The sequence below is a fragment of the Myripristis murdjan genome, chromosome 13 (genome assembly GCF_902150065.1).
Source record: "Myripristis murdjan chromosome 13, fMyrMur1.1, whole genome shotgun sequence".
Lineage (NCBI taxonomy): Eukaryota > Metazoa > Chordata > Actinopteri > Holocentriformes > Holocentridae > Myripristis > Myripristis murdjan.
Window position 1 is genome coordinate 17,298,729 of NC_043992.1, and position 26,367 is coordinate 17,325,095.

Below are 26,367 nucleotides of genomic sequence, written 5' to 3' on the forward strand. Positions count from 1 at the left end.
CTGGGCCAGCAGTCAAAAAGATGTCAGTGTGACTGGCACAGGCTTGAGTGTGTGTTGCTGTATTAGAACATTGGAAAGAGTCAGCTTGTTTATTTGGATGTCTGACATTCTACTGACCCCAAGAGGAAAAGGCCTCAGGGATGTGTGTGTGTGTGTGTGTGTGTGTGTGTGTGTGTGTGAGAGTGTGTGTGTGAGTCTGTGTGTGAGTGTATGTGTGTGTGAGCAAGATCTAGAACCTGTCCACTCTCTCCAGGAAAGCAGTGCGGATTTAGTTACCGAGACACAGCAACACTTAAACTTTGCGACATGCCTTGACATGCTCTCAGTCCAGAGATGGAGAGACAAACAGACGGTCAGGGAAACAGATGGACAAAAGAAATACTGGACAATGTTAATGAGTAACTCTGAGTCACTGATAGAGAAACAGCTTGCGGGAATTGGACACTAATAAATCCACTAGCATGAAAACATGCCAGCACCAAACCACTTCCTGTTATCTCCAACTTTCATTCAAAAGATAATACAAGAGAAATAAACATTTCAACAACCACCAGCTGTTGATATAACAATGGCATTCACCTTGTACGGGCAGACAAACACTGATTTTGTGATTGATTAATAGCAAGTGTGAGTATAACTTCAAGTTAACAAAGGGATTGGGTGTGTGTGTGTTAATCTTTCAACTCTGCATTCACTTCCAGGAATATGGCAAACCTGGTTTTTCTTGATTGCAAAGTTTAAATTTGGACTTCTACTACCTGAATACATTCACTGGCTAGCCAATTCTCTCCCTCTCTCTCTCTCTCACATACACACACACACACAAACACACACAAACACACACACACACACATACTTCCCCCCTCTCTCCTCTTCACCCGCCACCTGCTACTGTCCATCTCGGTGTTTGTCTACCTATTTGTCTGTCTGGACCCCCATTTTTCCAAAAAGTAAATCAAGCCAGTCCAAAGCTATTTCAGATGCTCCAAGCTCACTAGTGTGTGTGTGTGTGTGTGTGTGTGTGTGTGTGTGTGTGTGTACGTGGGCACGAGGTAGGGAGAAAGAGAGACGCTCCAAATAGGTAGCCAGACACATGAGAGAGCAGTGGGAAGGGGAATTTCCCTGGTAATAGTGAAGACATAAATCGAGCTGCCTGCCGCGTCCTTTGCACTTATTGCACCACCTTGTTGAACTGCTGACAAGCGCAGTAGCCTTGTTGGTGTGTACGTACTTGTGCAATTGCTCCCGTGCGTTCCAGTGTGCCTTGGTTTTTATTTGTGGGTGCTCTCTGTGGCCGGGGGAGGTTGCATTGAGCAGAGAGCCGAGGAGCTACTGCAGTAGTGGTGTGTTGCAGCTACACTATACGAGGTGTGATACAGGGGGGTTGGGCAATGTTTCTGTGAAGATGTGACTGAGCACCTTATTTCTTTTTTGTAAAGATTGTTTTGGCATTTCTGCTTTATTTGATGGTAACAATATAGTGAGACAAGAGGGGCAGGGGCCAGAGAATGGATGACATGAAGTAAAGGGCTCAGTCTGAAACCTGGGCCACTGTGGTAAGGAATTAGCCTTGATATGTGGTACGCACTCTACCAGGTGAGACACCGAGGTGCCCAAAGCACCTTATTTCTGGCCTCAAGAAAACACAGCTACATACATGAAATGCATACGGGCTTCTCAAAATCTGTGATGCAAGTGTGCATGCAGTAGTGTGCACAGAGACCTGACCAAGAAAGACAATAGTACATAAAATAATTTCAGACATGACGTAAAACACAAATAAAGACAACAATCAGAGTAAAAAGCAAAAAACGCCGAGGAAAAATACAATAATCACATAAAACATTTGAAATTAAAAAGATTCAGTGAAAGACACTAAGCTCTGGAGTGTAAGCTCATTTTGAAGCTTATTCCAAGCAGTAGGAGAAGAAAACATTTCTAGGTTGTTTATGTCATTTTAAAGCTCAGAATACTTCTAAAAGTGGTGAAAAGGAATGTGTAACCTGCAATGAATGAGTGTAACAAGTTAATTTATCAAATCCCCTCACATTCCCTCTGTAGTGCATCTCTACAAATTCCATGATATTCCAGAAATTCCACAGCCTGTGAAAACCTGGATGAGTGTGTGTTCATTTTGCCCTCCTGCCCTACTCACACATCGGTGAAGAGGACGGGTGAGTCCGCGCGGTGTGACTCAACATCCTGCATGGCATTCCACTCGTTGATGTAGAATTGGTCAGAGGAGACCCTGCTCTGGTAGTAGCTGACCCAGGTGAGGAACAGGCTACCTGGGTAGTAGTTGTGGCAGCGAGCCACCTCACATGCCTTGTGGAGTGACTGGAGGGCTGACCTGAGACAAGCACAGGGGAAAATGCATCTTTAATCAAGCAGGTAGTTCATCTAAAGGGGAAAAAGTGCCATTGTCAGAGCAGTCTGAGGTTTACTTTTCACGACGTGCTGTGCAGACTGTTTCACAACTTGTTTGCATGATCATCTTATTTGTGAAGACAAGGGTCTTCGTCTTTGGCAATTTTACTCCTACCGTTCACTTCAAGCCTCTGTATAGGGAGAGGTAAAGCTATTCTTGAAATTCTTGACAACAGTATTGAGAAGACGTGGTGCAGAGATATAACCAAAGACAGACCAAGGGATCAGAGGATGTTTAAGAGAGAGGGGGGTCAGAAGAGAAGAAAAGTGATAAAGGGACATAAAAAGAGAGGAAATGAAGACAACAGATAAGGAAATGAAGAAGCAAAAATGGTAGGAAAGACAGGGAGAGATAAGAAGAGAGTGGAAAGCGCAGAGATAACGAGCAAAGGAAGGAGAGAGGGAGGATAAGAAAAAGTGAAAAAGATACAAGGCTGAAGGTCAAAGTCTGCAGGGGCACAAGGGTACATGTAGAGTGCAATGCTACCAGTCTCTTTTTATACCTGTGGCCTTCATGCAACTTAACACATCTATAAATCCTTCACTTCACAGCAGGGACCCATCCCATATCTCTCCAACAGTACTCACCACATGGCCTGGACAGAGACTGGCTTGAAGACATGGACCCTGTTGACCGTTGACACACTGAAACCACTGTGGTGAGAGAGGCAGAAATTTCAATTTAGAAATGGAACAAGCAGCTGACAATAAATCCTATTAACAAACAAATGCCTAAATGACACCAGTATGTAGGTCAGCCCCAGGACCCCCCAGGACCAGGAAGAGGAAGCAGAAGATAGGTGTGGTGACTTACCCATCTCCATCCAAGTGAATCAGCGTGTCACTCCACAGAGGTAGAACCAGCCCCACCGTACAGGAACTGAGCAGGATAAACAACAACAAAGTCAAACAACCGCAAAGCAACACAAAGACACTGCTTCTGTTTAATAATACAGTGATGTGACAATGACACCACAAAAAGTAAAGTAAAAATAAATCATTTCATTTTAGCCACCAGGTAAAATGAAAGTTGGGCTTGCACTTAGGCCAAAACATGTTTTTTAAGCTGCAAGATATAGCTAGGCACCTTACAGGAAATGAATTACAATATAAAACACACTCCTAAACTGTACTTGAAGCTACGGAAGAGAAGCTAAAATGGAGGTTAATATTCTGCCCCTCTTTGCCGTTTGCCGTGCAGTCTGGGATTTTAAGGGAGCTAAAAACAAATTACAGGACAAGTGCACTGTTGTCATGATGCTGACCTGTCAGAGGAGCTGAAGTCAATGCCCAGCACAATGCTCTCCTCAGTGTCTTGTCTGCCGTTGGTGGAAACCACCACCATGTAGCGCGTACACTGGGCGTAGGCGCTCTCCAAACGCACAGCCTGCAAGGGAGGAGAGAAAGGAAAGGGAGAGAGGAGAGGAGAGGAGCAGGGAGTACAGAACATAGGATTGTAATTCAAAGTCTCTACACTCATTTTCCATTTAATCCCAACAAATACAAATTTGTCCAGGTGGCGCATTGTGCAAAGATATACTGACAAACAGGACAGATCGCAGGAAAAAACTAATACCACCACTACACCAGATTGCTGCCCTTTATTGTTTTGTGTGTGTGTGTGTGTGTGTGTGTGTGTGTGTGTGTGTGTGTGTGTTACTGACCAGTCTGATGGTGTCCTCTGGCCGCAGCACAGTGAACATGGTCTGAAGGTGTTGCTGGAGGTCACCTGGACACAGAGGATTTTATCATAATCCTTGAGTCTCATTATTCCTCTTGGATGACATTCATATTTTTAGCAATTAAAGTCCCATGTAAGCATGTTTTAACAAGACCCAAAAGACCACTTCCCCTGGGGCAAATGCTAAGTTTCATGTTTATGTTTCCTTCACTTCACTCCTACCTGATTTCTGACTGGCACAAAGGGGAAGGTTTTTTTCCTGAAACAATCAAATTTCTGATGGTTTTTAGGAGTTGGCATATCTTGCATCACCAAGCTGAAGAAATGAGGCTGCCATTTTCCACAAGAAGCAGCAAGGTGTACATTTCATTACTGTATCATTTTCAAATTTCATTATTATCCAAAACTTTGCACCATTTTTTGGTGTGCATTCCTTGACAGTTTTCTCTGCAACTGAGCCAGCCAGCCAGTTATATACAGCAGTGGACTGTAACTGATCTGGACCAATCCGCCTTGTGCAACAGTTCAAGTAAAGTTAACACCAGCTGTTACAGATGAGGCACAAGTGTAATGTTCACTGGGAAATACATTCTGGTATTTTTCTCCTGATCTATGGGGTTGATTCATGGGACTACAGGCTAAAAGTCAAAAACATTGGAAAGAGGCACTTGGATATGCTCTTGCTGTCATGTGTTTGTATGACTTTACCTGTGTGCTTGTTCCTGCGTTGGCTGATGCGAGGGGCAGAGTTAGGAGTGGGGCTATTACCCCTGGGGAGGAAAAGGGCAGCTCCTTTTACCGTCAGGAAGCTCTCGCTGATACTAGAAGGAACCAGAAGAAAAAATAAACAAAGAGGAAACAAAGATATCAATACAAACCTAACTAGCGTGAGACAGACAGGTACTTTAATTAACCATCCCCATTTGACGTACTTGTAGAATCGGTTATTCTTTCATGCAATTTATATAATTACATGGAAGCACTCCATGTGTGTAATCACTCACGCACACATGCAGAATGTAATATAACAAAACAAGCAGATGAGAGGGACAAGGAACAGACAAGTGCTGTCACTGGGGTGATGTCAGCCTTACAAAGCTCTATTCAGCTGGCCTGCGCCTGTCTGCCGGCTCCCCAAATCAGAGCTGACAGACCAATGTAGGCAAAACAAGATCCAAGCCCCAATGTGAACTCAGAACACAATGTTCTTGCTCCTTTACACAGCTGGATTACACACAGAGACAGAGACACACACGCACACACTCACACACATTCTCCAACAGCTGCCAATAGGGAGGAATTGAGATTGGGAGGAGACTGAGGGTCCTCGAAAGAAGACAGAGCAAGTCCCCTCCTCCACAATGTTTTGCCAGAGGAGATAAAGGCTGGCCAGAGGAGCGCTCCACACTAGGGCAGGTCATATTATGTGTGCCTCTTTTTCTCTCTGGAACACTTAATCTTATTAACTGTGACTGAGGTCACTGCAGAGAAGACGATGACACAGTACAAACTGAGGTCAGTGTTTCAACTGGACACCAAAGTATGAGTTTGCATGTGTGTGAATGATTGGGTTTTTGTTCAGTGTCTTGTGGTGGGACACTAACCCAAACCACTTATAATGCCAATAAAGCAGGCTGGAAGACCTGCTTGTGTGGCTGCTTATGACAGTGACAAGTGACAGCCACGGCATGAGGAAACCATAACCTTAATGACACCAAGATAGGGAAGAGCCTGCTGTGACTCAGGCTCTCGTAGACATGGCCACATGGATGATGGCACCCCCGCAATCACTCAGCAGTGTGGGCACAGAATGCACATGGAAACTGTCACTACTTCTGGAGAAAATGATGCATTCAAAGTACAGCCATCATGACTGGATTTCAACATCACCTCTACATTAAGGAAGAATCCATCGAGAATCATTTTAGTTAAGACAGGCAGTCAAACATGGAATATAAGAGCAATGAGCTGAGTTAATTATTAGAAAGTCTTTCTTATAGCATGGCTGCACTGGAAATTAAAAAAAAAAAAAAAAACTGGTTTCCAACTCTACAGGTCTTCATCAGAATTAAACAGGTGCCTCAGCTGGATCCTATACCGAGTAGAAGGCAAGAATTATTGTTATTAATAAAAAAACAGGTGACAGGATATTAATTCAGAAACAAACATGAATTTGAGAAACTTCTTCACTGGATGAGATAAATGGATGGATGGATAGATCAATAGATAAATGGAGTCCAGCTGAGGTATTTGTGTTCACCTCAAACCCTGATGAGGACATGTACAGGTTGAAACCATTTTTTTTTTTTTAACTTTCAGTGCAGCCATCCTATAATACAGGCTTTTTTAATAACTACCAAAGTTCCTTGCTCCTGTATTCTATTGTGTGCCTTAAGATTTATGTTTTTTTTTTGTTTTGTTTTTTTTGATGCATAAGAACAATTTTAGCTTCACAACTTTTACCACAGCCAAATGTATGGCCACAAATCAAGTGGACATGAACTTATTAGGAACAGGCATATGCAAGCATCTTAACAGCCAGCTACATGTCAGCCTTGCAGTTCAGTGGGTTTGTATAAGGCAAGATTCAAGTTTCAAGTTTGCTAGTCACTGAAACTTTTATTTCAGGTTGACTGAGCGATACTGGTTTTATGTCATTATCATGATATGAGATTATATATCGTCTAGGATTTGGTATCATAATATGGTGCTGTGGCATAAGTGTTGTGTTTTCCTGGTTTAAAAGGCTGCATTACAGTAAAAGAATACAAATTTAAGAAACTATTAAACTGTTCTAGGTGTTTTATTATTTACTTTTACCTGGCTTGATCATCATATTACTAGTGACTGCTCGCCAAAAGTCTGTTGTGAAAGCACCGAAAGCTATCCGTACAATGTTGTAACAAAACTGATAAAGATAGTTGGTCAAAGATATCCTGACATCTGATTTTGTTCGCTCTGCCCAGCCCTAATTTTATTATCTGGCTATGCCTTCTTATAATGTTGTCAATTTGTGTTTTGTTTCTTTTTGGCATTCAACAATAGACTGCTTAGTCAAAGTAAATGTCAAGAAGAGGGTTAGTGCTTGCTGCAATTTGCTCAGAACAAAATTAACTTTGAAATTTGAATAAACACTGCCAGAACAAAAAGTCTTCAGAGGAAATATTATTGGAAATACTTGACAGGCTTGTTCTGTCACACATGACTATAGTGTCTTTGTAGCCTACAGGCTCCAAAACACAGAAGAATAGAAGGATAGAAACACAAATACCGAATCTCACTGAAATATGAGGTGACTGCATCAAGCCGAGTATAACTTTTCTAATTACAGACCGAATTGGTTGGCATGCTCATTTTCACTGGATTTTAAGACTCATATCCTCTCATCCCTATCAACAGGCTGCTGGGCTACACTCAGTGAACCCAGCGTCTACAGTTCTACAGTTTCACGGTCAAGGCAAAAAAAAAAAAAAAAAAAAAAGGCCAGCACTGTCTGCCACTCAGTCTTCCTGTCATGCTCTTGTTGCCTGTAACTTCATCTCTGCATCCTCCCAGCCATCCGTCTGTCCTTCCTGAGTTTTGCTGAGACCGTGGATGTACAGAATCAGGAGGCAAAGAGACAAGAAAAAAACAAAAACATAAAAAGCGCAGACTTGTGCTGAGCTCATTTCCCACAACCCGTCCACCTTTGACCCAGCTGTTTCCTCTCACCCTCCCTTCCATCACTTCCTCTTTATATTTCTCACAACTGCAGTTCTCAACATACATTTCACTTCCCTTACACTCTCTCTTTCTACAGTAGGTCACCACCTATTCTCTTAGTTCATCACTATCTCTCTATGTTCCTTTTTTATATACATCTTAAAATGGAGATGGCACAGTGGCTCCCAAACAAAGGTCACAGTACCCCCTTAGTATCTTGAAGAGATTCATGGAGGTCTCCAGCAAAATGAGTACTGTTTCATTCAGGGAAAGCTGGCATAATGAAAGAAGGTACATGAATTAAGCTTTCTGGGTTACATATTCAATTTGTCTTCAATACACACACATTATTGCCTACCACAAAAAAAAAAAAAAAAAAAAAGATTAAGATTAAGTATCAGCTTGTGGCTCCCTGATATGAAAAGGGTTAGGCAGGTAACCACTTCACCTTGCTCAATTCACTTTAGCAGGTTCAGCAGCACCCAGACCTGCTGTATCAGTGTCTCACTACACTCTAACTAAAGCCCATGTGCTTGGCAATGACCATCTATAGCAGCGCTACTGTACAATGTCATCTGTAATATAACACTAATGGTGTCTCACATACATGTAAGGCTATGCACGTGCATGCACGCAAACACGCCTGCGCATGAACACATATATGCACAGAGATGATGGAATCTAAGCCTAGGAGTCGAAGGAGGGCTGTAAATTACTGTCAGCCGCCATGGCTAAAAATACAGTAGTCCTTTAAAAGTCTCAGCTATTGATAGACTGCATTCAGATGAGCTACCTACCTACTGTCCACCGAAGCTTCTCTTTGACAGGGCAGTGGGTACTCACTGCACAGGTATCAAAGTAAATCCTAGATGTAGCGTAATTATTAGGACTAAGGAACTCTAGGCTCTTTGTCTACAAATACAATTATCAGTGGGGAACATTTAAATTTGACCATTAGCCTACTTCTTTATTTCCTTACAAACATCACATTTTTGATTGTCATTGAATCAAAGAACTTATTATGCATTTAATATAGCCAAAGTTACTATGTCAACTAACATAATAGATCCATTTCTGTCTCTGTAATGCTAACTTGCAATAAGAGAGACTGAGAGAGACTGTTAGCCAGTAAGATGTCTTTTGCAAGTACCCAGTTGCAATATGTGCATGTTCAGCAATTATTTTGGTCCATTTCATACAAGAAACAGCCCTGAAGCCAAAAAAAGGCTCATCTATTTCTGTGCAACATTTTATGACATTACAGATAGAAATTTAAATGAGACAAGTTCTAAAAGGAAGCCTAAACAACCACAGAGGTGCCATTCTCAAACTGGCTAGATGAGTGTGGAGCAAAGGAGCAATGGACAGGGACACTAGTACAAGCTAGAAAGAGAGCATTGAGTGAGTGAGGGAGCATGCAGCTGAGTGATTGAAGGATGGGCAAAGAAGGATGGGGGATTAAGAAAGAGTGAATGTATAACAGTGGGGTGGGTCATCTTTTGGCAGGCAGCAGTCTCGGGCTCTGGGCAGAAGCGGTAGGTACTTGTTAGGGCAACAGCCACAAACACAATCATCACTATGTAAGGACCACTCCACACTGCAGGCAGATAAGTGGGTGACCCCCCTCCTCCCATCCCTGTCCATATTAGTCACTGTGAGGCTGTGAGGAGGGGAGTGGGATAAATATAGTGCCAGGCTGCATGCAGGGCACAGCCCCGCTAAGGCCTTATGAGTTCACACCACAGACAGATACGGGCCATGAGAGACACAGGGAGATTGCTGGTGTTTGTGTGCGTGGAGCAGAGCACGCCACAGTCTAACATGTCCATAGGTGCATATAAGGCCTCGCTGCTTGTGAGGCACACAAATGGAAAACGGTCAGAAACAAAAAGCAGTGACAGATCAATGAGGAAAGAGAAAGAAAGAATAGATGACATCAACTGCAAATTCAAAGCAGATTCTCAGCAAACCACAAGACATGCAAGGCATATTGACTAGGGCTGGGACCACTTAGCGCTAAATATTGATAAATCAATGATAAGCAGGTTGAGTAAGTGAAACTTATTGTTTATTGTGGTTATTATTATCATTTTGTATGAATAAATAAATCTATACACCAATTACTATTTTTAGATCATTCACAGTAATTGACAAAGATATCAGATCAGGACTCAATATCGAAGATATTCAATATTAAGTGACTCTGATTGGAGACAAAAAAGTGTAATGGGACAACCAATCAACTTTTTAAAGAAAAAAGTAGTTGCTAGGCCAAACTAGCAATAGATTTTCTATATCAGCTGGCAGGCGCATGAGTCAGTGTGTAGCCTGAGCCTGTTGACTTGTGTATGTGAGAGGGGAATTACCATAAGATCAGCTACAGCCTCCAGACCAGGGTCAGAATTAAGACTAGCACCAATGCCAGCCACCTCAGTGAACTACACATGCCTGACCCAGACTGCAGGACTATTCTGAGGAGATGGAGAGGGAAATTTCCTTCTAACTTAGAGTATACCCAAACTCTAGTCAGGGAGACAGAGTGGGGGAAGGTCAGTGTGAGATTTGAGAAAGTTGGTTCACTGGGCTGCTGGGTTTACAGCACCAAAAGTAGATAGCGAAGTGGTCCACTGTAACTTAGTTGTTCACTACAGCCTCCAGACATTAATAGTGACAAGGTTAAGGGATTCATTCCCACTGGGGCAGCCTATAACAAAAAAGGAATACAGTCTTTGCACAGCTCTTTTGCTTAGTTCAAATGTGGAAGCTCATAGGAATCCCACACAGGTCAGAAGAAATTAACTTAGCTAGCACACAGGCCGCAAGACAGCATTCCTCAATCTAGATCCCATTTCATGCAGTTTACTAAAATGAAAGACATTAATCAAACACAGCCAGTATTTACTGAATCGATTATGTGGGTTATTTGACTTTAAGTGCATCACACGCAGGCAAACACAAGCAGCGACCTATATCTGCCTTCCCTGTTCAGCTGCCAAAGTCTCTCTCTCACTCAAACACACTTCAGCTTGTCACGTTTCAAGTCTTATCACTTTTCTTTGGAAAATATGTATGAGAAACACTCACACACAAGCACAAACGGAAGAGCAAGGTTTACTGGTATTTCTAAAATTAGTAGGACAACAGTGGAGCTTTAGTGTGTTACCACAGGTAACACTTTATTCCATCAACAGCTTCAAGGCTTGTAATTACTCAAACCCTGGTTAAACATTAAGAGCCCGTCTGACATTCTGGTGAATCTAGGCGTGCACACTACAAACACAGAGACACATATGCTCATGATAAGCATACAGACACATCTGTATACACTCTAAGTACTATATATCAGTTAAAGTTAAAAGATTTTTCTGTCTGGCGTTGGAATAAGGGCTTTTGTTTGTGCATCCTGAGCACTCGAGATGGAAAAAAAGCCTGCTGTCCCAATCACGCCGCATGGCCTAGAAAACAAGGAAGTCAGAGCTTTCCCACATCTGCTGCTGTTTACCAAACCCACGTGCCTGCCAGTATGCAGTGTGTGCGTGTGTTGTGGTAATGTCTTCCCATAAAGGTTCCTTATGCAAACTCAAATTAAATACACCCTTGCTTAATAGCTGGGCCCAGCCCTAATGAAAAAAAAAAAAAAAAAAAAAAAACAACAACGAAATGCTTAGTTTACTCTATAACCTCACCACACAATCATGTATAAACCAACAAAAAACAAAGCCATCAAGAAGCAGTCTATCCTTCATTTTCTGACACCCATGAGGAGGACAATGCTCTTACAGGACAGAGACAAAGACTGACTGATTGATTGTTGTTGAAAATGCAACTAAATCCAGTACAGCCACACACAGCAAAACACAGAAATGCTGTCCAATAGGCAAACCTGACTGACTTGGCGGAAAATGCTGTGATGTTGATTTCTTTAGCTTTTGATCCATTTATGGTAGTTTTTTCACATTTGACAAAAATGCAAGGTTTTATGTGCTACTAGAATAGGCCAGCCTTTAATCCATCATTAAAGGGCAGATTTTCCTCCTAACTCCACATATCAGTGAAGTAACCTGAAATAACCCGCTGACAGAGGCTTTGCATGTCTTGTAGACCGGAAACTCCCGTCTGAGCAGGGGCCAATCAATTGAGGGAGGAGACTGCACTAGTATAAATTTCATAGTATAGTACTAGGTTACAAGGAGATCTGGTGTCATGATGCAGGGCTACAATATACCGAATTGCTTATTGAATTGCTTATTTCTGTAACTGTGAAGACCTAAAGTGGATGCAGGGCAGGCCTGTTGTTGTGGGTCTGCCTATAAGTCATAATATGTTACAATGAGCCTGCGAACTGAGACATTTTGAGCCTTAAATATTGTTTAAAAACATGACATTCCTTTTCTAGAAAGAAATTTCTCAACTTTCAAAAACATATAGGCCTACTTCACTGTTTTTTTTTTTTTTTCACCTTCAGCCAAAAGTTGTCATAATTGTTATTTGGATTGACATAAAAAAAAAAAAAAAAAAAAAAAACATCTTAACTAAAAGAAACCTGTGATCACTGTTTTGTTTTCGTTTCCCCACATATTAAAAAACAATTTTTTTTTTCCACCCAAGTTTTTCTAATTCAAATGTGATGATGCCCTATCAGTGAAACCAGTGTTGTGTATTTAAACCATGATCTGAATGCCGTCATATCGTGAAAATTTGACTCTGTACACACATACACACACACACACACACACACACACACCTGCCTTATAGAACCTTCCTTATAGCTCCTGAGAACATTATCAGTTCTCAGGAGCTATAAGGAAGTTAAAAGGCTGAGAAGTCACATGTCCACACAAACAATATCACAACCACAAATCAATAGGGGAGGGGTGGGGTCTGAATAATCACCACTGAAGCTCTGATATGGAGGTCAGGTGGGGTATGTAACCTGCTTGTCTTTGTGAACCAGTAGCTATATAGCTTTATATAGTCATTTCCATCCAACATTTGTCTGAACCTGAGGGAGAGGTAGAATGATTCACATCTCATGTAGAGCCATTATTTCTCAATATGGTCAGGAAGAAGCACAGGGATGAGTAACACCCTGCAACGTCACCAGGAAATACCACAACATTGATGTTGCAAACTGTTTCAAGTGTATCAGCTTACTGACATTGCTACAGCCAGTGTTTCAATTGTGTTATAAGAATACCACTTTCCCCCAGTATCTACCCTGAGGACTATAATAATTTAGGCCACACTTCAATTCAATAGTAACAGCAAGTTCAATGCAAGCCACAAAATATTCACTGCAAAAAAAAAAAAAAAAATGCCTTCATATCTCAGGGACAGATGTCTAGGTGCCATCAGGTGCCAAGGGAGTGCTAACAAGTTACATTCAGTTACTTCCATCTCGTTTTTGAAGGTGTGCTGATCAGTGAAATCACCTGATGAAGTGTTTTTGTTGGATTGAAAACCTGTATTCTCTTTCACTCCATGGCACCTGGTTGCCTATGACTAAGACACACACAAACACACAAAGAATATGTCTAAAGATATAGTAGGCTTCATTAAAAAAAAAAAAAAAAAAAAAAAAAAATCACCAAAGAGTAAGTTCTTTGCTAATTCAAAAACTCTATAAATTTAATTTGAAGTATATGCTTTGATCAATAAGGTGGAATATTCTATCCTTCAGTCAATTACAGTCATCATCACTAGTATAAAAAAACATGTATTGATTTCGTTTTCCACAAAAACCCTAAAAAATTAAATATTTTCTATGTAAACAATGAATTAATGTCTGACTTGTCTGTCAGCCCAAAGAAACTGGTAAAATATTTTACATAAACTCACTAAACCTTTATCTATTTAAGTGGGTTTACTCCCCACTTCACCCTGAGGGGAAATCTATTTTTGCAGCATGGGGAATGTAGGCTATGGCTTTTTAGTGGAGCATATCGAGTGGGAATTAGGTTTGAGGTTTTATTATCGAGAGGCTGTCAGTTTGTAAACTTACAGCTGGTTGATCTGATTCTGAGAAACAACCGCGTCGTCGCTGAAGTAGGGCACCATCTTCGCCCCGCAGCAGGAGCAGAAGCAGCCCGCCGATGAGCTGCCGGAGGCGGACACTGCGCCGAGGGTCATGCCGACGATGGAACCGTTCAAAGGAACCGGAGAGGGGGCTGTCAAGTGGTCTTGGTCCGTGGGAAAACTCTCACTCTCCCGCGGTCATGTGGACTCCATTGCGAGGAGCCGAATAAACACCTTCCTTCGGTGGCGTAAAAAAATAAAAAAATAAAAACAAAAACTATCCAACACTGTTCTGCAGCAACGTGTGCGTAAACTACAGTGAAGCGATATTTCCCAGTCGCACTGCTGTTTCAATCACAGAGACGTATGGTTTCATTAATGTGAACAGGCGAACCAAATCTAGCACATGATGCCCTCCTCCTCTCCCGACACCAGCGTCTGTCCAGGATCTTCCAAGAAAACGAGGGCGAGGCGAGCGCTGAATCGATTCCCCTACTGTTTTAGCCAAAAATCACATATTTCCATCCCAAGAGAAGAGTTGCTCTTTCCCATGTTCAGTATGAAGACATATGACTTCGGTCAAACTCTCGGCAGTAGAGCAGTCCTGCGAGGGGAGGGGTTTGGAGACATGTGCTTTGGGGAAACGGGGGAGCCAATGAGGACAAGAGGGAAGCACGACGACCCACACCTCTGCATCAACAAAGGCAGGGCTCCCACTTTATGTCAGATTCCATTACTTTTCCATCACTAAACTGTCGACTTTCAATCACCTATATGAACGTAACGTGTTTTCCGAGTACACAATTTTAAACACGACAGATTCAGAGGTCTAATTAAAGCTAATTATTGTTTTATTTAGGATTTATTTGGAATTTATTAGAAAATAAGAATCATGTCTGCTAAATAACTAGATAATAATGCAACCTATAAAAAATAAAATAAATATTAAATAATAAATAACCATAAAGTAAATTTAAAAATAAATTAATAATGAATTCTGTGATATTCCATGATTTGTCCCAAGGATTTATTACATCCTGTGACCAAATTCTATGATTTTCCAGGTATTCCAGGACCCACAGAACCCTGCACAGTAGCCTGTATACTACAAACAGGCAATCACAGGACATGCAGGTTTTCATTCCAACCAAACGCTGCACTAGGTGATTTCACTGCTTACTTCCTTCTATCTGGCTAAGGGTGTGCTGAGCAATAAAATTATTTGGTGCAGCCTTTAGCTGGAATGAAAACCTGCCCACAATTAGTGCTCCATGACACCTGGTTGGTGCTATAACACTTGAAGTCAGAAGTCACGCTTAGTATCCCTATAGCTGTTGAGGATTCAGAAACTGCAAGCCATGACACACAAGTGCCATGTTAAGTCATTCGGTGGCAATGCAAATGGGAAATGTCTTCAGTAATCACAACAAATATCAGGGTCAATCATTGTGGACAGTGTAAAGGACACTGTCTTCCTTGCCTTAAAAGAAGAGTAATGGTAGTGGTATGTCACTGCATTTGATAGCGGAATATAGTGAGTAATGATAAGAGTGAGACCAATGGAAAATTTGTTTTTTGTTTGGATTTTTTCAGATACTGGATATCAACACCAACAATTGCCAACAATTTATCAAGCAGTGTCCGAGATACCAAGCATGAATGTTCTAGCCCTGTAGGCCTGATGGTGGCAAATTGTTGCCCAATAGGCTGAGAAATTGCATGACTGATGGACATATGGACAGTTGGAGACCATACCAGTTTCCTACCCCATGTTCAATAATGAAGGACACTAAGCTTTTTAATGCTGCTATAAGCCAATATGTTTCATTAATCTCAGTCATTCTATATGAATATTTTTTAAGCATCAGCGGATGTCCAACAGCTGGCTGGTTGTAACTGGAACTGCACATAAGACAGTAAAGACATGAGGTTTGCCTTTGCTAATGTGAGAAACTCAACTAACCCCAGATGGGCTTTGGGCTTGGCAAAGTCAGCTCATGGAGGAGACTTTAATTGTCTCCTCTCCACCTGTCCTCTCAGAATCCACAAATGTTTGGTGTTACATAAGGAGCAATAGCAAATGAAAACCAGGCTTTACTCGTCCAGATGTCACAGACCGAGCTGCTGTAGAGGGCCAATAGGTACACAGGAAGCTTGCTCATACTCAAGAATGGCTGGGGGAAGGAGTGATCCTTCGCTAGTTCAGATATATAAAAACTCAAGACACTTCAGTCAGACTGTGAGGAGCTAATAATGCTTTGGCTGTCTTTTCTATGGGCTATTAAAACAACACTACATTGTATGGGCATATTTAGGTCTAAAGCTCTATGTAATTTGACAACAATTTGAAAAAGTACAAAAGTACAGCCCCCTCACTGCATTAAAAGCACCTTGTGGGCTATAAACAATTTAAACAAAGAAATCTATAGGTCCCTATTGTGATACAGAGCAGTTACACTCCATTATAATGCTTATGTGAGGCCAGAGTTGTATTTTGGCTACTCTCCAGTGCAGACTGGTTATCAATAAAGAGTCTTACTGAGAAACAGAACCAAGTACGATTATAAAACACACAGCTCTGGCTCAGTGTTTACAAACTGTCCCAGCCTATTGTTCTGCAGTCTGTATTGTACATTTGTGTGGTTGGACACACCTACAGTGGGCTCAAAGTATTTGGGAGGAGACAGATTTGTGTTTATACTCTGTACTCATTAATTCATTACAAATGATACTTCAAACATGAAAACGATCTTCAAAATATCTCATTTAAAACACATTTTCACCAAGATAACAGTAACATTGGATTGTTTGGCTCTGTGCTTATATCTATGTATTAGAAATGATTCATTTACTATGAGGTTGAAATAGGCTTACAGAAAGTCCATTGTATAAAAGGTATTTTCATTCCTATTGTAAAAACAAATGTTTACTTTGCTTTGTTATATGGCATGCCAAAAGATCTTCAAATAATTTATCAATAGGTTGGTGATATTTATGGACTGTATGCAAGACACTGCCACCATGTACCACATGCCACATACATCTATAGCTGCTCATCTGATGTGGATGAAAAAAAACAAAAAAAACAACCTTAAATTAAAGCTGACTGTCTGTGCTATAATCTCAGCTGCTGTCTGATCCTATATTCAAAGAGATGAAACAATTTGCGCTGTGCATGAAATAAACTCCAAACATTCATTAGCTCAAGAGAAATGTTCCAAACCAGCATGTGCAGTTAACTCTCTCTAGACTAGAGTAAAATCCTCAAGTAATCTTACTGTAGAAGCTGAAATCACCATAAACAATTATGCAAAACTGATTGTGAAGTGGAGTAAAATATTTACCTGCTGCTACGGTGAAACCCTATAGTGTTATAGTCTCCCACTGATGAGCAGTCTCCTCATATTGTATGGTATTCATGGGTTTGAGTGTGGCTTGCCTGCCAGACTTTTTAGACTGTATCATATATTACTTGTGTCAAAATAAATACATAAATAAATGACTAAATAATCACACTGTATTCTCTCACAAATATGATATCTAATACAAATATTAACTGACCAGACTGCACAGCACTGCCAAACAAACACAAAGAGGTCACACTAAGTGCAGTGTTTTTAAGAAGGTCCTCAGGTCAACAGCCAGTAACAGCTCAGCTTCCCCCACATACTGTACCAAACTTGGCTCAACACCAAGTGCAGAGTGACATCTGTTACAATGGTGTTGTCAAAGTAAGGCTACCGGTCAGTCCCCTCTTCCTTCCTCACCCTCGCTGGCCCTTTCTTTGTGTTCACAAAAGCCTCCAAGGCTGTTTCTTTACCTGGAACCTTATTTGACTTAAGATGGAGCACAAGACCTTGGACGGAGGTGACAAGGCAGACATAAAACATGTACAGCACAGAGATAGTATGGGGTTGAATGTTTTTTGTGTGTGTGTGTGTGTGTGTGTGTGTGTGTGTGTGTGCGTGCGTGCGTGCGTGTGTGTGCGCGTGTGTGTGTATCTTTTTAGTTTTTGTTTGCATGCCTACAGAAAAACACTTTAAACATGGCAAACACGTATTTTGCCTACATGAGTACAACGGGTACAGAATAAAATATTTTGGATTTTTTATGTTAGAGAGATTTGAGATTAGATATTTAATCAGCAAAACACCTCACACAACAATGTCCTGTCCTAAGGAACATGACAAACATTACATCACAAAGCAACCAGACACTTTAGGCAATGGCATAGGACACATACAAGTAAAAAAACTAATATGCACTGCAGCATGTGACTTTTTGTGTGTGTATGTCTTTGTATGTTTAACACTGGCTCCCACATGTACTCAGCTGATTACATCACAAGAGAAAACATCTGAAAGCAGACACAGACACCAATACCTGCTCTCCTTTGGTTACACTACACTTGACATCGTCTCACCTTGCTTTCGACAACTCTTGCATCACAGTGAGGCTTTCTCACACAAACACACACGCACACAGCTGCTGTAGTCATGTGGTTCTGTTTAGAGTCGTCAAATTTACCAGTGCGCAGATGAAACTTATTTGTCTTTGTAACATGAGAGGCAGTTGTTGTGATGTTTAGCTGAGCCCTGGGTGAGTTGCACAATCGTCCCATGCTCCCCTGCTCTGTCACTCTTCTGAACAGGACTTAACAGAAACAGGCAGGTCAAGGGTGTTATGGTTGCAGTGTTGTATGTTTGCAAGTGTGTACTGGTCGTAGAACCCCCTAAGTGAGCCCCACCACCCTGCTGCTTCATAGATCAGTGCATGAGGCCAGCTGTTTACCATATACTGAGCTGGAGGTGTGCTACTGTTAGCACACTATACTGCAATAAAATGCACAAAACCATTGAGATGATGCTTCCACTATTCAAAGCTTTTTTTTTTTAGAAAACATCTACCTTACAGATTGAACAATCCAGTGCACTGCAAAAAATGTCTATTATGTGGAAATAATCTTCCAAATGGATAAGAAAAACTCACTCATCTCCAATACAATTTCATCTCAATGAAGATATTTCTTGAAATATCTTGAAATTAGACTTATCACTCCACTAGGATCTACACAAACGGATTCAATAAAATTCTTGAAGCAGTTTCATTTGTATTAGAAACCAACAAAATTATCTAACCCCACAGGCAAATTTCTTAATTTATGTTAAAACATATAGGAACCAAATTCAGACTTAATAACTTGAGATAGATTTTTTTTTTTTTTTTTATACAATAGATTGCTATGTGCAGCACAAGCACACATCTGCATAGCATTAAAACGGTTAAAATGTTTGTCACTTCACTGACCAAATCACTCTAGTCTATTTCTGGAGCTAAAGCCGTGTGATGGAGTTGTAGCAGTGTCCAAAAATACCTGGCCTCAGTGACTTCAGACTAAGAGATGATGAATGCTCCTCAACATGGAAACCAAGGCAAAGGATAGTCTGAGCTTCACCACCTATAGTTCAAATGTTTGCTGACCACCTGACCCACTTGGACATGATAGGAGTACTTAACCTTGGTGAAACTGGGACCCCTATTTTAAACAACCAGATAAGACAGACAAAGACAGGCCTGTTAGCAGAAAGCATGGGTAAAGCAGCTGTACAGTGACAAAACATCTGCTGCAAGTACAAAGCAGTGGGCATAAGTGTCTGTCCTTGGCTTTAAGGTTGTCATAAAGTATTTTCTCCCACTGCCAGGTCATATACTCAACAACAGCCAATTTATTTATTTCACCTAGAGCTTTTGAATCTGTTTAGATTGAGGTCAGAAACCAACGCAGTCACTAATCTAGGCCAGGGAATGCTCCATGTTTGAAGAGCAGGTGTAGGAAGAGAGGAGGCAGGTGTGACATGCAGGCCAAGTGTAAATGACAAAGGAAAAGCCTAAGGGCTTCAACAGGCATGTCTTAACATGTGGTGACTGTGGTCAAACGGTTTGCCCTACTTTTCCTTGGCGTTCCTTACTGTGCCACATGCTTCTTGTCCTACACAGGAATAATAGTTTTGCACACTCATCATATTTGCGGTCTTGTGAACCCGCTCTGCCTGTATGCATCTGGGTCAGAGCTGAACACCAAAAAAGTCGGTAACCTGTATAGGCAACACTGCAGGTAGACACTTACCGATACCAATGAATGTGGCAGACTGATTGTCAGAATTTATGACTTCATTAGTTTGTTCCAAAGAAATGTTTTTAGTGTTGTTTCTCATGTGGTTCTTTCTGCCATGCAATATGATTCTGCAGGCCAAGAAATTAAATGTACCCTGTTCTGTTTTTTCATCAACAGCCCTCACAGCTTTCAGCTTTTCACTTTGCCTGCAGGGACTTGGAAATCTTATAGCCACATAGTGTAGGAAAGCCAGTAACTTAATACACCTAGGAATCTATAGACCAATATTCTTGGGTCTTGAAGCTACCGATTCTATACACAAGTTTGGGAACTGATCTGAATCTTCTTAACATAAACTTTGAGTTTAAGTGACAATGACTTTTGGTTAGCATAATTCTCAAGAGATAGCCTATAATTTCACAGAAACCACCCCCCAAATCAAACAATAGCATGATACGCCATGTTGCAGTCAGTCAGCATTTGAAAGGAAATGCCTTACAGTATGGAGACAATAGCAAAAGTCAGAGACTGAACTGAATATCCATCCCCTTCCTCTTCTATGCCTTCTTTCATCCGTAGTCTTTCAGTCTGCTTCTGACTAGATACAACAGACCAACACGACCCTGAGGTAACTGCAGTGGTGATTCATACAGCACTGAGGCACTCAATGAACTGCAAATCAAAAGAAAGAGTAAGGAAAGTACAGACTGATAATAACATTTCAAATGGGTCATGAACAGCATGTTTTGAAGACACTGAATTCACCATCAGTGTAGAAAGTGGGCATCACATAAAGGCTGTGACTCTGGAGTTGGATCTAAGGGCAGAAGCCACAGACAGCCTTAAACATAATCTCAACACCTATCTTTTTAAGACTTGCTTCTTCATAGTATGGCTGTTTTTTTATGAGCTGTTGGACATTTGAACTTCCCTTTGAGGATGAATAAAGTTCTATCTATCCATAAATCCATCCATCTTTCTTTAAGATTTTATTATTGCTTTTTCAATTCCTTTTCTGTAGTATATTCACTTTTGGCTTTATTATCTTCATGTATAAGCCAACTACATCATCTTGTTTTATCATTCATTGCTTATCTGTTTTTATGCATTTTATTATTTTGTTTTATGCTGTATTTTTTTCTCTAATGAAGCACACTGCACTGCTGATGACATGAAATATACTATATAAACAAACAGCGATCAGCTGATTGATTGACCACAGTTGAGTCCACAATACCAAACAAACAATGTAGCCTCAACCAATACATACTGTATCTACTTTTGATGAGGCTTGAAGCAAATCACTTCCTACACAAGATGGAGAGAAATTGGAATTTCATGGTATACCAATGTCATACTGTGAGAGATGCACTACTATTAAAACAGTTTATTGAGAAAAAAGACAGTTTCAGTCCCGTAATCTCCCTTGGCTATGATGAATCCTGAAGCGAACAAGCTGACCACAGCAGTAGGTGCGTCCCAAAATTCACCAGCCACATTCACCATATTATTAGTAGAAATAGCACAGCATCCTGAAAGAAGCTGGTTTTGTAACTCTAGAGAGAAGAAAAGTTTCTATAACACTGTCCTTGACACCCACTGTCAGTCCTGAGGCAGCAGTGTGTGGCAGAGATTCATTATTGCACTGCAGAAATGTTACACTTCATTGGTCTGGTGCAGGGAGTACAGACAGCTGTTTATGTGTGTCTGTGTGAAAGAGACATTGACAGACAGAAAGAGGGGGGGCTGACTGAGAAAGAGAAAAAGAGACAGATTAAGGGAAAAGAGAGAGAACTCAGGAGAGAGAGAGAGAGAAATTACGACACTGCAAACCAAAATCTCTCCAATGTGATACAGTGCTCACATCTTGGATCCATATGTTGAATGGGGAACATACTGTTAAATCAGACCTCCGCTCTTATGTAATATGCACTATGGGTCATTCAGCAGGGCTCTTGGCTGCACCCACTATGTATGTATATATGAATACATGTATGTGTGTGTATGTGTGTGTGCAAGCATGACTTCACCAGCTGTAGCCCTGTTGTATTACCTAACAGATAATTGGGACCACATGTCCTGCTAGGCAGTATTGGGGTGTGTAAAAGGCTTACAAGAGTGAGGTCACCATGCTTCAATTCGGCACTGTGAGATACAGCCAGAAATCTTCATCTAGAATGTTCTGTGGCTGTGTTCTACCCTGCTCTCTTCCAACTCACATCATGCAGCTGGCTGATTCTCAATGTGGGGCCCCTTACTCTAGCCCAGATGAAGTTACAGGAGATGAAACTGAAATGTAGGCAGTTAGATTTATCATAAGAGTATCTCAATGAGTGGGCTCGTTTTGGTGTGAGGAGTTTCAGTAAAACTACTGAGTTTGTGAAATTACTGACACAAAAAATAAACATATTGACTTTTTGCAAATATACAACCATCACCGTCACTATCTCCGCTAAAAAGGGAGAATTCTCTAAGAATGACCAAGAAAAAGAGTAAGGATGTAGTTGGAGGGCTGGACAACCATGCAAACACTGGCTTTGTGCGGACACTCACCTACAGATATAATTGTATTATGATGTGTATTGTTGTAAAGCATCATTACTTTGTTAATTGCACATTACAAACATCACAAACATTTGTTTTGTATGCATGTATATCATTTTACATCATGAGCTTAACATATATTGTTTTGCTAGGGTTAGTAGTGATTTACCCATGCAAGTAGAAACTTTACTGTACTAGCTAACTCAGTGGACCAAAGTCCAAGTGTATTAAGCCACCCCACCCCTCACTCCTCATCCCCTCCAGTGGTTGAAGCCCACAGCCTCCCCACGGGACAGCAGGCATTCACTCATGCCCAGTCTTGTAGTCTGACCTAGTCTTGACTGAACACAGTTGGAACATACTGTATCTGTCCAGACCCATTGTGTGGGAGGAACCACCTGCTGTATTATCCTGTTTGGACTATTCAAGAATAACATGTGGTATCATCATAAAGCCAGTTAATGCCACTAATATTAAAAGCTTGGACAAAAAAACAACTAAAAAATAAAAAATAAAAATTCAATGACAAAGCTAGACTACTGAGATTGTTCTTCAAAGTCCTGGTCTACAAAAGCCTTTACAAAGTAAGCCAAAGATGGAAAGGCCGCAGAGGCTTTGATAATCCACTCCCTGTCCAATAATTGTGTGTTAGCGTCTCCACTGGCAGTCTGTTCGTGTAACGCAGGGACAACACTACAAATGACAGAACATGTTGTGTGACAGAAGCCTTGGGTAGTCTTCTGTATGGCAAAAACAATGTTCAAAAATAGGTGGTGGTAGGCCAAAGAGAGGTCAAACACACACACACACACACACACACACACACACACACACACACACAGACGTGGGTCTATACATAGGTATAAATGCCTAGGTCTGGAGATAAAACCACCAGATATGATGTGAGTCAACCAAACAAGGGGATAATAACACCAGTGACGTCCTTGCGTTCTGTGACCACACAAACACACATGGGGCTGGGTGATATGGCCAAAACTATTACCACAATAAAAAGCATTATCTCAGTCATTACGTCACATTTAAAGACTACTATTTGGTTCTATGTGAACTCTGAAAAATCAAGAATACTAATACATGCAAGCATACGCTAATATCTTCTAATGTCTTCTAGCCACTGTGCAATGTGTGTCTCCTGACACATAACCAGACCTGTTTCTATTCTTGCAACGTGATCTGATCTGATTTTAAATTGATCAATATTTTATGGAATATTTTCTATATTTATATTAAGGAAAAATACACTGTGATCACTAGTTATTGTTTTATTTCCAGGCCCTACACACGTCAAAAACAAATACTCTGCTGTAAGTATCAGGTACTATCATGCAAATGAAGCCTGGCCTATGACATCAGCGTATAATTTCACTCACACAGTCATAACCAAATGTCAGCAAAAGTACACAGAGAGGCACAAATCATTTGCTTTCTGGATGAGAGCCGCATTACTAACAGTAGATCTATTTAAAAACAGAGTTTGGCAGTTCCAACTGTTAATACTGATGTGGAGTCCCCCCCTAGTGGCATGAATGTGGAGGTACTGTTTCACAAAAAAGGGTTACTGAATGGCTGTTCAGGGAGCAGTGATCTTCTGCCATGACATTATAGGCTGAGTGATGCTGACAAAAACAGGAAGTGGTCTCACCTCCTGGGCTGGGAGCGACGGTCGTCATCGCCACTGCCTGACTCCTAAAAAGAGAAAGAAACAGAAAGAGAGAGAGAGAGAGAGAGAGGGAGAGAGAGACTGACCTCAGAAACAAAAAAAAAGTTGGTTCACATCACTCATGAATTGATATACAAAAAAATGCAAATTCACATCAATCCAGCACCAGTCGGCTCACATTTCAGACAGAGCACATTGTATCACGTAGACGAAAGAGATGCGGTGGCTATTTGCATCACCCGCTGATCAGACTCAATTAACCTTCTGTTAAAAGAGTGCTAAATTGGCTGGCGGCTAGGGTGGCTGCATCAAGCCTTTCATCTCTGACTGAGTCACAAGTCTGGTCCTGCATGGTATTTTCACTGAAGCCCAGAATGAGGACCAAAGATAAGGCTGAAATGGACTGGGTGGCTGTACCCTCCCTTCTGACTCTCTCTCTCTCTCTCCAAAATGCAATCATCTTCCCCCACCACAGAAACCACACACACACACACACACACACACACACACACACACACACACACACACACACACACACACACACACACACACACACACACACACACACAAACACACACACTTAATCCCAGCCTATTTCAGTAATCCCTCCCTTAACTCAGGGTACTTTCTCTTTGGCACCAAGCTGCCAATCCTGGCTACTACACAGGGCCAAATTAAACACAAACACACACATATAAACACAAACAGTCACACAGAGGAGGCAGTAAACAGTGACGAAGATGATGCTGATGGTGGAAAGCAAGATGAGGCTAAGAGCTGGAAGCAGTGGACTGGGGAGGAAGGATGACGTTTTTTTCATCCATCCCAGTGTCCACTCCCACAAATCTGATTAGGCCGAGAGAGGCTAGCTGGCCGGCTGAATGACATGGTCTGAAGTCAGCAGCCTCACAGCCGGCCTAATGACATTGGAGAAGGAAATGCAGTTAAGAGAAAACATGGTGACACAGGAGAAATAGGATTCCATGCATGGAGTCAAGCTACACACTCACACCTGACAAAATGCTTAGCTGAGCAGATTTCAAAGGCAAATGTGAAACTGGGATCCCATTACACCACCACTGCACCATCATTCACACACACACACACACACACACACACACACACACACACACACACACACACACACACACACACACACGAACACACAGTACTGATGCATAGGGATTGCATACCTCCAATGTCTGCTTAAAATCAACATACCATAATAAGCTTGGCTATGGCTTAGATATAATGTACAGGCTGGTCTCCATGGTTACTGTGCCACCACATGGATGTGTAGGGAGTGGTCGTATGTCCAATGAGAACGGGGGATTTGGTGTGCTGCTAGGCAGATTACACGACCAGTGCAGGCTAGCAATCCCCAATGGCCAGCAATGCTAGCCTTATTAATTAAAGGGTCAATAATCTGACAATTATGTTTAATTTGCCAAAGCGCTAATAGATGATTTATGAGGCAGCCCTTCACTGATCAGCTGCTGTGGTGGTAACGACATGTCAGAGGTGATTCTGTCTATTTGCTGATTCTTCTTTGTGGCGGTCATTTCCAGCCCTTTGCTCCATGCACCTTTCTTGTCTCCTGCCACCCCCTCCCCAGGTTTCCTCCTTCTGTCCCCCTCTCTGTAGCTCGAGGCATCTCACAAGAGCACTCACATGGCTGGATCACATCAACATGGGTCTCATGACAAGCAGCTGGTAACCTCAGGTCCTGCACAGGGAGAGTCTGGGATCCTTTCACCAACACAAGGCTGTGAACCCTCAGGACTATGTCTCAGAAGTAGAAATCCATGCTGAAACACAGTTTGTTCAGGCTATTTCTTTATGCTAATCCTAGACAGTCTGGGGGAATTTTTGAGTGGAGATGTGTCCTAGTCTCTCTCTAAGCCAGATTCAAATCAAAGTTGTTAGCTGTAATGCCATCAAGTGACACTTCTGGAGCAGTTTTATGATGGCTCAAATTACATTCTAACCCTAAGTTACCTAAATGACATACAGGCTAATTCATGTTGTTCTGTGAGGGCAATGTCTTGAACTTTCTTCATTTTGTCAACAAACTTGGCTTGTTTGCAGCTTGTTTACTTGCTTTCCACAATGATCCTATGTGTAGTGCCATGGCTCTACAACCATGCTGACTCTTATTTTTGACATTTGCCAATCATCTCTCTTGCTAGGGATTTCGCTAAT

General features: G+C 41.5%; 1 protein-coding gene across 2 annotated transcripts in view; it reads right to left on the minus strand.

The window, feature by feature from the left end:
- ssh2a (slingshot protein phosphatase 2a) overlaps positions 1-26,367 on the minus strand; it is a 36,832-nt gene that overhangs the window by 8,713 nt on the left and 1,752 nt on the right. The window contains exons 2-8 of one of the 2 annotated variants that reach the window (XM_030067393.1): positions 24,148-24,191; positions 4,817-4,929; positions 4,092-4,156; positions 3,693-3,814; positions 3,242-3,307; positions 3,016-3,081; positions 2,156-2,350 (exon numbers count right to left, since the gene is read on the minus strand). In XM_030067393.1, coding sequence (XP_029923253.1) covers positions 2,156-2,350; positions 3,016-3,081; positions 3,242-3,307; positions 3,693-3,814; positions 4,092-4,156; positions 4,817-4,929; positions 24,148-24,191 — 671 coding nt within the window. Of the gene's footprint in view, positions 1-2,155; positions 2,351-3,015; positions 3,082-3,241; positions 3,308-3,692; positions 3,815-4,091; positions 4,157-4,816; positions 4,930-13,811; positions 14,379-24,147; positions 24,192-26,367 lie in introns of those variants that run through there. The other variant, XM_030067392.1, reaches the window with a different exon arrangement.